Raw genomic sequence first — 17,678 nt, 5'->3', positions numbered from 1 at the left:
CATTTTGCATGTGAAGAGAATAAATTAATACATACTTGAGGCATTTATGTTATTTATAAGTTGGTTCATTTTCAAAACCATCCTTCAAGCATTGGTATTCCAACAGGGCGTAACTTTAATCGATATCTTGCATTCCTGATGAGAAATGTCGGAAAAGAAAATAAAACGATGTTCACATCCCTCTAGCGATATCTGGTCGAGCGTAGATGAACGATCGTGTATAATGATGCGAAGTGAAGTAAAAGAAAAAGGAAGTGCTTTCTGAAACTTCGGACCGCACGCTCAATTTACTATAATACCGATTCCTTTCCTTTCGTATCCATAAAATAAATTACAATTTTACTAAAAATACATTCAAGCTCGAAATTATTTTTTTTAATTATCTCATCAAAAGCTGAAGAGTGGAATAAATAATTTCTTGATAGAAGTCTGTATCCTATTAATACTTAATATTTTCAAACCTTTACATAGTATTTCTTTTTGCAATAAGTAATAATAATTTTCTTCGCAACAAATCTGGTGCAATAATTTGAAAAAAAGTAAATAATACTAAATTCACAGCACCTGTTTCCTAAACCAAAAATAAAACTTTAATATTTATAAATAAATGAACACAACAACAAAAATTATCCAATATTGCAAGTGGCAAAATACTCATAAAATGAGTTGAACTCCAGGAATTAAAATTACTTAAAAAACGAACTTAACAGCAACCAAATTAATTTACATTAACATTATAAGGACATAAATAAAATTTTAACAAATAAAGTTTAGGGGTTAGCTAATAAAGAGAATAAAGTTATAAAATTATTTACTACAATATTTTGGTGTCAAAGTTTATGTAAAGGGGTCACATATTATTTAACGGGGACATTTTATGGGTCGAAATTACCTAATGGGGATGTTTAATTTCATAAATTTATATAGAGATAGAAGAACGGATAATGGAGGCACAATTCTTTAACATGACGATAATTGAACAAGTCAAAATCACATATATCATCTCATCAAAATATATATCAAAATTATCGTAAATGGAAGTAAAAATGATAAACGATATTTACCTCGAATCAATTAATTTCTAGAATATCAGTGTGAAAGTTAGAATCATTTATCACCGTCCTTATATTAGGAGCAGAGTGTCACAATAGTGTATACTAAATAAAATAAATAATGATAATTAACAATATTATTTTATCTTTGAATGCCAGAATCACACGACAATGTGATAAATAAAAATTGATACTTCCCTTTGAAATATTTTAACCTCTTCGAATATCATTAACAACAAAACCAAATTCCACCAAATAGAACTTCTACTAATTTTCAAAGTTGATATTTGGGATCAAGCAACAGGTGTTTTGACTAATTTTGTATATGCGGCAACAGGTTTTCCATTCATAGAATAAAAATGATATCCAAATAACATTTAATGATTATAAAATTAAATTAAGAACTATAGGTGAATTATGTTAAATTCTGGTCAATAAATTCAACAAACAGTCATTCATTTCCAATCGATCCTTGGGGTTAGATTATAAATGAGCGGAAAATTCGAACATCTTTTACGTAATGTTTGCTGAAGACACTGATAGATCTACCTCAGGTCTTTCGGCTTATATCAGGAAATGTATTGACTAATTCGAATATTATTTTCTATGAATGTTTGAAAGTATTTCTTTGTAATAATAATTTGTTTGAAATGGGAAAAAGGTGTTTTTAATCAATTATTAGCAGGACTAATAACTTTATATAGTTGGAATTATTTAACAAACAGTAACTATTTTTTCGGTTTTATTTATTTAGAAATTTGTAAGATTGGTCTTTTTAATACAAAGTTTAAAATTTTCTCTTCCTCTATGTTTTACCATCATCGATCGTCTACGAACCATCTTTCAACAGCTACTTTAACCTCATTACTTTACACTTTTCTTCGTCATTTCCTAGTTTTACCACTCACAGCTGGTTCCTCTTACTCTTCTATTTCTACTTCTTTTAACATTCTTTTAACCTTTTAACCTTCCTTGACAATTATATTTTAATTCCTCCTTTCTCTCTTTCCAATCTACTGCTTCCTTCATCTAATCGCAATCTTCCCTTGTCTTTTTCTTCATAAAATCTACTCTCCTCTATGAATTCCGAGTTTCCTGAGTCCTCTTTTCTCAACCCGGCTTTCTTTTTTAGTTTACAACTATTTTAGTATCATTTTTATTCTTCTTCTTTGTTTCCTACTTGAAGTGGTTCCACAAAAGAAATCACTGGAGTCCGTCGGAATTTTAATAATAATTTCCGTAGGCATTCCGTTTTTGTTAGCATCGATAAACAGATACGAAAATTATTGAAATTATCCGCTTTTAGGCACAATTGTCTAAATTCAGTTTCTGATATTTTATATTGTTTTATATTCATTCATTGATGAACGAATAATTGATGATTAACTTCACACTATCTAGTACAAATTTAAAAATTACGAAAACACGATTTCACTTGCCTCTGACAAATTCACAATTGTACTTTCATATCACAGCAATCATCGTCTTATCTTTCAATCCTCTCCTCCTCCTATTCAAACTTTGGAACTTCTCCGCACTTGCTTTACTCAATCATCTGTATTCTTTTTTTTACCCTTATATTTCAGAATTCTACTTTGCCAGACGCCTTCACTCTTCTTGTCACTCATTCACACCTGACTCTTCCATTCGATGCTTTCTCATCCTAACTTCAAAATTTCCCATCTTTTTTTACAAATTCCTAATCATTGCTCGTATATATCATGGTAAACCCTTTTTACGCACTTATCATTTTTCAACTATTAAATTAATTAAATAATTAATAATTCGTATTACAGAAAAATGTTTTTATTTATCTTCGTCTTTATCAATTACTAATTTTTATGAAAAAAGCTACTGGACCTGAACAGGACAGTATATGCAGTCGAAACATGTTGTCCTTAAATAATAAATTTTTTTAAAAAATTTTAAACACGTTTTCCTTTTAAAGGCCTCGTAAAAATTAATCAACAATATTATAAATGACGGATCATATTTGTATTATAATTAATTAATTACCATAAAGGCCTAATATAAAGACGTTCCTAATTATTATAATTATTAATTTATCTTCACCCCAAACATTCTTTATTTCAACAAACACAAACTTCTTTATAAACAAAAGTCTGTGATATTTTTCTCAATAAAAATTATAATTTCACTTGCATATTTAAATTAGAACTATACATTATCCAAGGTTTGAATATTAGAATAAAAAAATAATATAACTTTATGACTGAAATGAATCTCACTTTAAAAATGTATATCATTGGAAAGAATGTTTGAAACTAATCTCTTTATGTAAATATTGAATGAAATCAGCTGAATACAGAACCAAATTAATCATAATAAAATTACTGTTTACTATGTGAAAAATATATGAGAATGCATCTGTTTAAAAAATTTCATGTTAATTTTGTTAGTTTAAAAAAATGTTAGTGATGCACAAAATTTTATTTTTTATTATCATCGAATTTATTATTATTTTCCCTGAATAACGTTTTTTTTTATAATTTATATTTCACTTTTATTTAAATACTACTTACTTTTCTAAACAATTTTGTATCTTTGCTCAGAGACAATATTTTAAACATATGAATTCTCTTCGTTAACAACACGAAATAGAAGCATGATATTTCTCGTTGAATCAAAAGCAGTTGTATAACATTGAATTCAATTAGCAAAGTTACATGCACTTTCATTCAAAGTATAATATTGCAAAATTTTCAAACTATATTAACTTCAATTAGCATGAAGTTAATAGCATTTAAATCATCAAGTGACTGTAGCAACAATAGATAATAAATTGAGATTAAAAAGTAATGTGAAATTAAATAGGTCAATATTTAGATGAGAATTTTTTATTTTACATAAGACATTTGTTTTTATCATCTTTTCAAGACAATGAAAATAATGCTTTGATACCAAATTGAAACAATTAGTTCCATTTCCATTTAACTACCAGATGACGCATCCTAGTTTAACTAAAACATCATTTTAATTTCCGCATAATCTAAGCAGTATTGTTTTTTTAATTTTTAGAGAATGCAAGTAGATGGTGTTGGCCAAATGGTACTTGGGACAGCTATTCAAATTATTCCCAGTGCCACGATGTTCGAGTCCCCCCAGTGGAATCCGGAGTGGAAATTACGACTATGATTTACATTATTGGCTATAGTCTCTCACTAATTTCTCTGATTGTTGCTGTATCTATATTTTTATACTACAAGTAAGTATATTAAACATTTGTTTTTCAAAAATTTAAATTTACTTTTATTTTCATAGATATAATTAATATCAAAAATATAAAGCAGATCAGGAATATTTCTTATTCAAATAAAAATTATTCTTAACTCAAACAATACATTTTTATACATTTTATTCAACATAAAAAACAAGTTACCTTCACTAGTTCAATTTTTAGCCTTAAGCATAAAATGTGAGTCCAATACGAATGACAATATGTTACTGCACAAATTGGAAACGATGAGATACCGACAGCGAGTAAAATTATTGCCGCCAGTGGATTACGTTCTTTTTTAACATTCACAAAAACGTATTGCAATTAAACCAATTTACGTGCCACATAGTACTGGACTCACATTTTATTTTTACCTATATCTTTAATTCTCCTCAAATCCACAGTTTTGAATTACTAAACGATTTTTAGATTTTCCAACTCTTTATTTTCTATTTTTATAAATTCCTACAACAAAGAAATATCCTGACATCATGAATACGTTCAAAATATATCTTTGTTGGACTTATTTATGCTAATTTTAACTTATTTTATTTCTTATGTGGATTATTTTTATCGGATCTAATCCTCATGAAACCTAACGTTTAATTAACCTTATTCTTATTTGACATAATCAATTGTCAGGTGATGATTAGAGTAAATGAGAATTAGCCTAATAACGATTAGGCAAACTGTGAGAATTAGGTTAAATACAAATTATGCCAAATAAGAATAAGGACAGATATAACGGTTACGCGACAAACGAAGTTAGGCCAATCAGCATTCTTTATATTTATGAATATAATGAAATTGATTTTAAATTGATGAATTATTATTTTTCAGAGAACTTAGGTGTCTTAGGAACAATATTCATACTCATCTGATGTTGACATACATATTAGCAGATTTTACGTGGATCTTAACAACTGTACTGCAGGTAAATTTTTATTCAACCTTCACTACTTTATACAGTATTCGTTAAAGTGGGATTATATTTTGGAAATTTATTATTTCTGTAGTATCAAGCTAATCCCTTCTGACCAATAGTCATTACTTTGGCTAATATTTTGGAATGTGGAATTAATCCGAAGCATAGTCCGCTTTAGAGTCAGGTTTCTGATATCTGGAATTAGTCCGGTTAAGTCTGAAATTAGTATTATTTATGTGACTAGTAAATCAGGTCTCATCCGATATTAATCGAATCATTCACAACTAATAAATGCAAAATTACTTCTATTAAATCCGAAATTAATCCAGGCCGTGTAATCAGTAAATCTAAAATCTGCATTCACTATAGTTACGATTGATCGAAGTGACTAATTTCCGGATGGCAATAAACCGGACTGTTTTGGACTAACTCCATATTAGTGCGGATCTTTTACTAGGGGAGGTATTGATAATGAAGAAATAAATGCAAGACTAATCAAGGTCAGGATAATTTATGTGGTGTAATTCAAAAGTGTTCCGTACCACTTCATATGTTGAGGGGATAAGAGTAAATTTGGGAACTATAATGAAATTTGAAAGAAAATAGAATTGGGAATTTTAATACGGAATGATGTAAATATATGAAGTTGAGTTAGGAAGAGTCTTGTATCACTCCTTAGTAGTGTAGTTAAAGAATTTTAGATCAGTGGATACCTGGTTGAATGGTTCATATGATATAAGAATTCAAATTTATGAGTGCATGTAATCAATTTATTATAATGACTGACTGGAAGAAGAAACAAAAAAAAAGAAGATGAATTTGTAAGGATAGTCAGCAGAATGGTATAAAAATATTCGCCTGGATTTCCGCACGGATTCTTTACACAGAAATCCTTGTGAAGATTCGATTGAAATCAAAGTATACATTAAATCCTCCGAATGGTCGTGCGCTTAATTAGCCTCTGCTCTAGAATAGTTGCATCTCTTTTATTATCCTACTTTTACTATGCTATATTTTTTCTTACTTCAAACATATTAATCCCAATTAATTGTAAGTAAAAATTCACGTTGCGAGGTGAATTATAACAATTCAGTCTCTTTAATTTTTGCATTTTAGTTTAGTCGTTTCTTTTTATGAAGCTATTAGAAGTTGAAATTCTTTTTAAAAATTTTGATGAGAAAATTACCACATCCTTAAAAGAAAGAGAATGGTGGCTATTTAATTTAAAAACTTTGAATATAAATTTCAACTTTTTTTGATCGTCAGTTGTAATGGGATACTTTTCTCTTTTCAGGCACTGGAAACTTGTGATTTTAAATCTTTTCAGATAAAACATATATTCAATTGAAGAGTGCTTTTGTCAGATGTCAAAGTGTAGAGATGTCAAATAATTCCTATACTCAGCGACCCAAACAACTTACAGAATTGAATATAGTGTTGCTTATTGCTTACCTCCAATTTTACTGGGTCGATAAAGGATTAGTCGAATGTAATCAAAACTTTGAAAATAAATCCTGCCATTCTTTTACTTTTTTCCCGCAATATTTATATCCCACTTTAGCTTGCTTTAACGCTTTTTTACTAGACCCACAATTAGATCTCAATCGAATTTAAATGGAAAATTTTAAATTTGCATTCGGTTTATAGTGTATTTTCATTAAAGATTAAAAGTCTATTAAAAAGCAAACTATCCGAATAAGAAATATACTATTTCATTTATTTCAAAAGATCCAGACTAATTACAGAATTACAAAAACAAATTACATTTTTAGTCGACGTTGAAAAAATATTGAGAAAAAAAATTAGAAGATTACCAAAACATGTTGTTAATTTGATTTCAGATCTCAGTGCAAACGGATGTTTCCACCTGTATTGCTTTCTTCTCTCTTCTTCATTATTTTCAACTGACCAATTTTTTCTGGATGTTTGTGGAAGGTGAGTATATCGAGTCGTTATTTTCATTAGGGTACCTTATGAGCTCATCTATCAAATTAACGTTGAAGACGATCTTTAGATTTTTATAAACCAATTTTTCTCTAATCGTAAACGCTTTATCAAAAAATATTACAAAATTTTTATTTCTAATAGATGCTATAAATTATTTCAGATGAAGAATCTTTTCTTCATTTTTGTAATTTTTTAAAAATATCTACTTGAAGTTTATTTTATGTAAAAGGTACCTTACATCAAGCTTGAAATAATTGTTGTTTTTAAACATGATTTTGCAGGATTGTACCTGTACCTGTTAGTAGTTCAAACATTTACTGGAGACAATATCAAATTAAGGCTTTGTCTTGTGATTGGCTGGGGTATGTTTACACTATTTTAACTACTAATTACGGTGTCTGTCGTTAAGAAATTTTGACATATAGTTCTTGTTAAAGGGAAACTTTCATTGAAATTTAAGACAAATTCAATAAACCTTTTTGCATGGTGGCACGATATATTTTAGAAACTTTTGCTGTAAACTTTTTGTGCAAACATCAAATAAACTTAGAGCCACGAATAATTGAAATAACATAAATGTTTCCCATGTTGCAAAACCGTAAAAAGTCTTTTTTGCTCAAATATTACCTGAATATTGCAGTAGAATATTCGCTACAATATTTTTTCACAAGTACAGATTCTAATATTAAACAAATAAAAAAAATTTGTACTGAAGAAAATGAAACATAGTTTTGGTGAATGTTGTTTTCAGATGATTTTCCTTTTAAATTCAATTAGAAAGAAACAAAAATTAAAAAAAAATAATGTGTATTAGCTTATGATGTAACACAAGTGTTATTGAGTTTGTTAATGTTATCGTTATAATAATTCAGAAACTTCTAATCTGCAACGTAGAAAAAGCACCAAGAGACCTTTTTACTTAACTTTAGTATTCAACTTTTGAAGGGGGAAAACTTTTGCTCTTTCAACTTTTTATACCATGTGTAGCTTTTGAAAATCTTCCTTCTCAACAAAAAAAGATATCCATAGCATATCTTGACCGTAAATGAGAGTATTTTCTTTGCTACATTACTAAACTCACTAAATATTGTTTTTAAAGTAAAAATTTAAAATAATTAAACGTATTTTTCAAATAAAATTCCGCTCCTGTAATCAATTAAATTTATTTTATTTTTAAATTCACAAAGCACTATTTTGCAAGAGAAAATAAAAAATGTATGTCTTTTAAATGAGAAGGATATAGGGAAGTAATGAACATATATATAGAATAGGTGGATAAAGTGATAAACGAGAGAATTTTTAGTCTGACATAAAAAAAAATGATACCTATATTTAAACACATAAAAGGAGATTGCTGTAGATTTGTACAATTCTTCTCCAAATCATGTCTTCCAAACGAAAGAAAATAAAATTTATTATTTTTTTTTGCGTTATGAAACAGAAGGAAAATTAAAGTTAGAATTTTCGTTTGAAAATTTTTAAAAAATGATATTAAAATTTTTAATGAAAATTTAACGTAACCTATCGAAAGTAATTTCCTTAATTTTAATAACCAAATCGTCTTACCGAAATGTAGAATTTGAAATTTACAATTTAAGCGCCGATTCAATGTAACATTTTGTATAATTTCGAATTTGACAAGTTAGTTTTTGGATGTTACAAACTAAAACACAAAGTGTATAAACAACAGTTCTAAATAGAGTTATTGAGAGAACACTGGTGCGTTATGATTTTCAAATGTAAATTGTCATCTATGATGAATGTTTATTGAGTTTTCTTGTTTCCCCCTTTTAACGGGGGTAATTGTAGGTATCCTTTATTAATTTTGTTGATATTGACAAAAATTAAAATTTTTTCCGAAAACTTTGCAATGTAACGAAGTTAATAACGAAGGAGAGTTTTTGTTGTCTCCATCTGCTTTAAAATATATTGATTCTCATCGCATAATAAAAACATTCACTTTTTTAATATAAATTTAATGTTATTTGCGCGACACCTTACAAGATAAACACCATTTTAATTTAATGTAAATACAGGATAAAGTTGTTGATTTCTGTATACTGAAACTTTATTCCATACTATGCAAAAAAATACTCTGCAACAACCAACGTAAACAATCGGCTGCCTTTGGATCCGTGTTATTTATACGATATTTTTTATTCCAAAGGCAGAAACGTGGAGCTGTTAGGTTTCCTGATTAAAATTTCGGACTGATTTTAGATTAAATATAGACAGATCAGTCCGGATTATTCCAGAAATTTTACGAAAATAATCCGAAAAATGATCCGTATCAATATACGGATACATTTTATTCAAATAAAAAAATGTCTTAAGAATCAAAAGATACTATGTGGTTTCAGAAGTTTTGTTATATTGTTGACCACTACGCAAATCTAAAAATCATACTGACACTAGTTATTTCCTTTTCTTTTATTATAATTCGTAGAGATTATAATAATGTACCACTACTGAAAATATTGTTTATCTCTGCATTGTTCTATAAACACGTTTATTTACATTATATTTGCATATGCGGAGATGCATGTTTACTGTGGGGAGTCTGCATTGTCGCACAAAGTAATTTATTTCTAGAAAAAGAAAAATTCAAATGTTTCATCACCATTTTATGCATCAATTGAAAAATAAAATAAGCTGATACTTCTTGCCTATATGAATAATATTGCTAATATTATTTATAATAATTCTTCTTCAACACATCCTAGTGCGAAATAGTAGTTTTCTCGATAACATACAAAAGTGACTCCTGCAATAACAGAATAAATCCAAAGAACTACACCCCTAAATAGACCTGTCATTAATCATTAGAAGAGAAGCGATTAATTTAACGTATCTGCAGTTAACAGGCACTCTACAGAAGTCATTAAGGGGATATTAGTGTGTGGTTTACCCTGAAAAATTCCTCTAAATAAATATTTTCTAATTTATACAACAATCGGTTTAATTTTTTTGATAATAACGTGGGCAAATTTGTTTCAAATAGCATTAACCATTAAAACTACAATTTTGATGATTAATAAAAATTTTTCCGAATACAGAACGATTTGTTTGTACTCGTCAACGCTGACTTACTATTGACTCATTTTTGTTGCACTTCAAATTGAGTATGATTTCAACTCCTGTTGAGTTGAAGTTTTTTTGTGAACCCACATTTTTTTAATAAGGATTTTAAATAGATCCATGAAAAACATAAATGCAAAATTATACTTTTTATGGTTAATTGCGCCATTCGCAATAACTTTTCTCCGCTCGATCATATTAGGGGGAACTTTCTTCCTCAGAACACTCCTTTCAAACTACAACCATTAGACCAAGACGTGATACATAATTTTAAAACTTTTAATTGCAAAAAAGTGGTAAAGTTCATATTGGATAGGAATGAGTTCTTTTTAACTGTAAAGTATTTGCAAAAATTGTACAACAGCGGCAAAAAAAAATTCCAAATCGTTATTCCTACTGCACCTCATCTGTAATTGTATATCAAGCGCAGATTTAAATTCATAAGAACTGTTGACAAAATCAGTAATTAATTATTATTAAATCTATAGAATATATTTCATTGACAAAAACAATTTTTTTAAGTGTCTTTCTTCCTCATATGTTAATATCTATTTTGAATGAATGTGTTTAATTTTATACTGTCAGTTGGAGGACAAGTCAGTCAGTTTGTAATCTATTAAAATTACTTAATTATTCTAGTCTTTTCTTCATTTTGGTATTTGTTATATTTTTACCATTTCTGCAATATTGCTACAATATCAGAATATTGAGGAAATACTGCCAATAATACTGTAAGATTAGGAGCTGTGTGGGTAGCTTTTTGTATGTCACAAAGGGGATTGTAATTTATCATTGAATAAGTGTCACCTTCAGATAACATGTCGTTCATTTTGTTTATATAATCATATTTATTAATAGCAAACGGTAGTATTCCCTTTGACGGTCTTAGTGAACATTATATTATTTCTCTACCTTTCTAAAAATAAAACAAAATAATACGTATCTTTGTAAAAAAAATTTAATTTGACGAAAAAATTAATGATTTTTTACCTTTTCAAACCTTCTTAACAATTCACATACAGTTTTTCGAAGTACCTGATTTCAGAGTAGAGGATTAAACGCCTGTTAATTTAAAATCGATATCTGAAATTTAATTGGTAGCTTCAAATATAAAGCCGCATGTGTTAGTGCGGCACAGCCACTAACACTGTCTCTTGCGCAAACCGACAAGCGACACTGACAAAAAAAGACTACGAACGAATTTTATTAGTTTTGTTTAAAGATTGAAGCGAAAAGTAATTGACAAGTAGCAAAATGTAATTTAAAGTGATTTTTGATTTCTATTCGCCTGGAAGTTAAATGCTACTAATATACAATCTATAGATAATTAATTTTTAATTTTTTTAAAAATAATTTCTATACTTGGATATATGGATAAATAACACTCAACATATTTGCACGATAATAGAATTTTTTTAAACCCTAACCTGCACGAAACATTTTTTTTTGTACATATGCCTCGACTCTCGATAAATTTAAAAACATCTGGTACAAAAGCATTTCGATAGTAATATTTCGTCTGCGGCGAAATTGCATACGCCCTAGGGAAAAATCTCATTCCTCTTTTTTTCTCTTATCCTATGAAACAGTAATTGTACCATTGTTATCAATTTTTACTGCACGTTATAACTACACTAACAATTCATAGAGGTTTTCAGCATACAAAAATTAAAGTTGAGAGAAAAAGTCGTAAAATTCAAAGTGAATGGATAAAAAAAACATAGACTAATATAAATACAAAAGGGGGGAGATATCCCGGTCAATTTTATCCTGAGGCGTTATGAGATAATTATAAATAGACTATAGGTGAAAAATTGTGCCCTGAAATTATAAAAAATATAAAATAATAATTATTTACCAAACTTTTATTCAATATATCCATTGTAATAAAATAATAATTTATGTAACTCAAACCACACGCGTATTAAAAATGTTTGTTCTTCATTTTTTAAAACAATTTACATTATTTAAATATAACAATGATTACAGTGAAATTTTTGTGAAATATAATGCACTCTTGTGTTTATAATTATGTAAAAAATGTGTTATTTTCTACTCCGTAAATGCAGATAATGGATTTTTTATTGTGCCGTGCACTAACCGCTACATCACCCTCACATTCAGTGGTCCATAAATAAATTCAGACGGAATGTCACAATTCGGAATCGATTTTAACCTTGCCTTTAATACTTTGTATTAAATTCCTAACATTCCTAAGTGAAGTAATTTTTTATTCAGTTGAAAATGTTAGTTAAAATTTTTTGTTTAGCGATAATTTTTGAGTCTCACTTGTTTTGTCGTTGTACAATTTTACTTGTGAGAAGAGGGTTTCTTTTCGATCGCTTCTTCAAGGTGATAGATGACGAACGAGTTTTTTTCAAGTTTCCATAGCCATCGGTGCGATAAGCATCACTACTCCATTGAGGTTCATTATTGCGTATTATTTAATTTTTAAGTAAGTCATTAATTTTCCTTCCCACTTCTTTTGACATTCCCGTCTCTGCCAGTACCCTCTTCCCTTTCTTTTTATAACACCATCGTGTTGCTCTCCCCCAATCTTTTCCTCTCTTTTTATCAATTCAATGTTAATTCCGCCTCCAAAGTAACAGCTCTTTTTTTTGCTTTCCTTATAGTTCTTCTCTCAAGGACGCCTTTTGTTTAGTCTCATCGTCCATCTTAAATACCTTGCATGCATATTTTTTATTCCATTCACCACTTTCCATCCCCATGCTTCGACAAACATAGAACTGATCATATTCTTTAAATCTTTTCATTCCAAAACTCCAAACCTAATCGATCACTTTTCCCGTTCTTGCAACTCCACTTTCAAACTCTGTTTTTCGATGATTTGAAATCAATACTCCACATTAGGAGCAGAACTCATCCAATTTTTCCACTTCGTTACGATTTAACTTCTACCCTTCCTTTTGAATCTTTCCCTCTTTGTAAATCTCATCAGTTTAGTCTTATCCACTCTCACAGATAATTTTTTCTCTCTTAGATACTTATTATACGGAATTCATTGAACATCAATCTCATCACTTATCAGCCATTAACACTATCTGCATAATACTGATATACCCTTTTATTTCCAAATTTCAAACTCCTCTTTTACTTTTATCCACATCAGCTGTGGAGAGCTGATCTAGAGAGGATCGATAAGGATAAAAATCATACTATCTCCTTGAGAAGATAAAAAATTCAATGTCATTTTTGAAATTTGTTTAATCATTTTAATACATTTTAATCGACCCTTTTCTTACTGGGATCGTATATAGAAATTTCAATTAAAAATAAGCATTTTCTAAATTTTCAGGAATAGTAATATCGTGTTATTAATTGCGTAAAGTCACTTGAACATTCGCTTCTACACGCGTGTACTCCCTAATCACAGCTAATTTCATTGAATAGAGGACCATTCAATAGAGGTTTAATATATAATTATATATATCTAAAATTACATATTATACGTGTGTAATTAACCGTGATTTCGTAAATCTGATGACGTGATTTTATCTAGCTACATTGATAATTTTGTCTAATAAATATAGAAAATATTTTGTGTATTTTTAGAAAATAAAAAAATATTGCATTTTGACTTTTAGAAATTTACGCGATTCTTCATTTCACGTAAATTATTCTGTCATAAGTGATTCTAAATAATTAATTAACCCTATTGTTAGGTTACTTAGCTAAAAAATAGTTTTTAGCTAAATAACCTAACAATAGGGTTATTAGGGTTCCGTTCGCGCTGTGAACCGAAACGGAACCCTTATGGTTTCATTCAAGTCCGTCCCCAAAATCCTGCCCCCCCCCTCTAAAATCTAGCCATTTTAACCGATTGGGCTCAAATTTTGTATACATATACGTATTTTCGTGAGTAGATTAAAGGAAAATTATAGCGAATCCTATTAGAATTGAATTTAATATAGTTATAGTACAAAAACACGAAATTTCGAAAAAAATTGCCCCCCCCCCCCTCTTAACTTTTTTAGTTTTGGAGCTACGATTTTTTATGATAGGGGTTGCCTTAAGGGTGGTAAAAGAGATCTTCCTCTACTTATATCGGGATGTCAATTTTTTTCTACACTTTTAGGTGTATTTTGTGCAAGAATTTGCAATAAATTGTATCTCTAAGAAAAATTGATTTTTTTTTTAATAATAATAATAATAGACGCAAAAGAGCACTATTGCGTCATTTGACATATATCTCTTATAACATCACGAAAAACATAACAACTTCAATGAATTTTATGTTATTTATTACAAAAACCAAAATTCAATGTAAAATAACGTTATTTTAGACTGAAAATCACTCAAAATTAAAGAAAATAAACGACGAGTTGGCTGACACATGTCAAAGCTTTCAGGCGTTGTCCGCCATCTTGAAACGCAATCATATAAACACCCTGGATATCCTAGGGATATCCTATTCTGTGAGGGAATTAATTTTAACGTTCACACTGTCATTCTGGAGGTTGTTTATTTGATTCAAGTAAATAATGTTCATCATTTTTACCTCTGTTATTCCTATAAATGACGATTTGAAATTCCCTAGAGGAATAAAAAGTATAATAAATAAATAGAAATTTCTTGCAAAAGAAAATGACTTCCAGAGAAGTGTAAACAAAGTTGAAATTGCATCCTATGTTGAATTCAATATATTTCACTGTTTAGAAAAATTCTTCTCTTATTTCTTTGAAATAAAAAATGACATGTGCATCACTTATGCGACCTGACAACGTTCTAGAGAAAAGAAGCAGCTCCAAAATACCTATGGGGCATTTCATTTCAAATTAAAGTTGAAGTCCCAGTTATTTATATTCTACTTGATAAATCGTGAATAAGATACTAAATAAATATATATTATGACATATTTTTATTTTTAAATATTTTACTATATATTTGCTTTAACAAAATAGGGTAAAATGTTTCTAATAAATAATAATTTTTTGCCTTTGGGATAACGTAATCCATTAAGGATTTTATTTAATATTTCAGTGAATTGAATTCAAAAAACTAATTTATTAAATTACAAAGTGTCAAAATAAATATATGACAATTACGGCCAATTAAAGTTTATTTCAACTGGTATTAATTACTTTATGAGGACAGGAAATCAATTATTGTTTCTTCACTACGTTTATTCAAAATTGGAAGATAAATTAATATATTAATTAATCCTTGCCAATTAATATTGGCAATCAACCCAATCATCATTCAAAAATCTAACCGTTAATAGCATATTATAGAATAGCAATACTGCGAGATAAAATAAAAATATCATCCCAAATAGTCTAAATTCCTCTACAATAACTAATTAAAGTTCAAAGAGGCCTATACGAATATTTGATTGATTGATTGTAATAGTTTCATTCGGAATGAATTTGTCACTTTTATACATTCGGTTGTCTTTTTTTTGTTGTTTATAATCCTCTGTCATTCTAACCGGTGCATACATCAAAATTATACCTATAAGAGAAAATGCACACAGTATGTGCGCATTGGCTTTTGTTCCTGCAGAAGATATCCCGAATGTTTTTGACACTTTTTTTAATGAGATTGAAGAAGACTTTATTCCCATTGCAAATTATTTTGAATCAAATTATATACGTGGAATACGAGCAATTGGAAGAAGGAAGGCTGTGAAGGTACGCTACGACCCGACTCTTTGGAATCATTATGACTCTGTGCTTCAGAGGTCAGCTCGCACGAACAATGCATCGAAAGGATGGCACAACCGGTTCCAAATATTAGTAGGACGAAATCACCCAAGTTTGTATCATTTTCTAACAGACCTTCAAAAAGAACAAGCTGATGTGGAATATATGTTTCGAGAACTGGCTTTGGGGAAGGGAGTAAAAAATTTACCCAGGGGAAAGCAACGGCGACTGGAAGAACAAATTTTTAATATTGTAAAAACGTATGCGGATTATGTCGATGAAAGCAAAGAACAAGAATATATAAAACTCATTGGTCACCACATTCACATGTAAAATTTAATAATAATATACATTTCTGTAATACTTATTTGCATATCTTTATTTTGGACATTTTCTTTATTTATTTTGGATTTATTGATTTTGGACTTTTTGACTCCTGGACTTTTGTTTCTTTGGACTTTTTTTCTTGGACTTTTCGGTCTGGATTTCTTGGTTTGGACTTCTTGTCCTGCAACGCGAATATTTATTTGCTTGATACAACCGGTTTATAGTCAGAATTTTTCTCATCAAAAATTTGTCCGGTAGTAAACACAGATTGTTGCGGATTAATTACGGATTGATTTTATGTTAATACCGGACTGACCTCTAATTTGTTTTTTCGTCCGGACTAATGATATTAAAAACTATAAAGAACTAATTTTTTGTTCAAAAATAAATTGTACCGAATGCTAAAATTACCTGTAAAATAATGTTTTAATGTAAACAAAATGTTATCATTTATTTTGCGCTGGTTTTTAATTTACCTGATCTTGGTAATATACGTGGCTTTTAATAGATGAAGAAAAGAAATGTGTTTTAATATCTGGTGTGCTTTTAGGTGTGCCAATTCTTGTAACGGCCGTTTGGGCTATCGCCAAGTCTCTAGGACCGAGTCTTGGAACTCAGGGTAATCAGGTGAGATGGACAGTGAACAAACATTTACCGTAAGCCAATTACGATTTTGCTCCGCTTCTAAAAAAAAATTTACTGCTCTTATCTTTTCTTTATTACATCCCTTCTTATAGTGAAAAGAAACTTTTTATCATGAAAGCACAAACTTAAAAATAAATTTCAAATTTAAACGGATAGTTTTGGTTTTTTCTAATTTACAACACTTTTTCTCTCTAGTAAAATGATATCTTATTTTAAATTAATTCACGGATTTCCAAATAAGAAATTGTCAGTGACAGTTCAAACGTGAAAGAGTGAAGAAGTCAATTCATAGTAAACGATTAAAACCATAGACCTGTGCTAAATCAACACAGATGCGAAGGCAAAGAAGATATAATACACTTTCATTTAATAATAAAGAATATTTGACACAAAGTAACGACACATCTGTTAAATTTTAAAATAATCTTAATATAAACATTTAAAAATTAAAAAAGTTAGAGAAGATTATAGGTTCTTTTAGATTTACGAAAAATTAATAAAAATATAATTATTTAATCTCTGTGACATAAAAGAAGTTTTAAAATTTTAAGATTTGAAAAAAAATTGATTTGAGGAATTTTTGTATGCATTTATACTTGTTAGAACTCAATTGTAAACTGAATTTTTCAACGATCGATTTACTAACACGCAATGCTTTATATATTGCCGGCTGAATTAACGAGAGTGAAAAAGACACGCTATAAAGAGTTCCTTCACCTCTTTCTCCTTCTAAATATTTATATAAACTTAGTTGGCATATTAGGTGACTTTAAAAGTTATGCGAATTTTTGTTTTAATCATGA

General features: G+C 28.9%; 1 protein-coding gene across 4 annotated transcripts in view; it reads left to right on the top strand.

Annotated features, from left to right (window-relative positions):
- Positions 1-17,678, top strand: part of LOC127289094 (diuretic hormone receptor-like) — an 86,021-nt gene that overhangs the window by 62,879 nt on the left and 5,464 nt on the right. For all 4 annotated transcript variants that reach the window (XM_051316861.1, XM_051316859.1, XM_051316860.1 and 1 more), the window contains exons 4-8: positions 4,092-4,278; positions 5,131-5,224; positions 7,057-7,150; positions 7,444-7,524; positions 16,781-16,857. In XM_051316861.1, the coding sequence (XP_051172818.1) occupies positions 4,092-4,278; positions 5,131-5,224; positions 7,057-7,150; positions 7,444-7,524; positions 16,781-16,857 (533 nt within the window). The remainder of the gene's footprint in view (positions 1-4,091; positions 4,279-5,130; positions 5,225-7,056; positions 7,151-7,443; positions 7,525-16,780; positions 16,858-17,678) is intronic.

This window comes from Leptopilina boulardi, unplaced genomic scaffold, assembly GCF_019393585.1.
Source record: "Leptopilina boulardi isolate dan_hultmark-lab unplaced genomic scaffold, ZJU_Lbou_2.1 LbouV2_399, whole genome shotgun sequence".
NCBI classification, from domain to species: domain Eukaryota; kingdom Metazoa; phylum Arthropoda; class Insecta; order Hymenoptera; family Figitidae; genus Leptopilina; species Leptopilina boulardi.
This window is presented reverse-complemented; position numbering and strand designations above follow the sequence as displayed.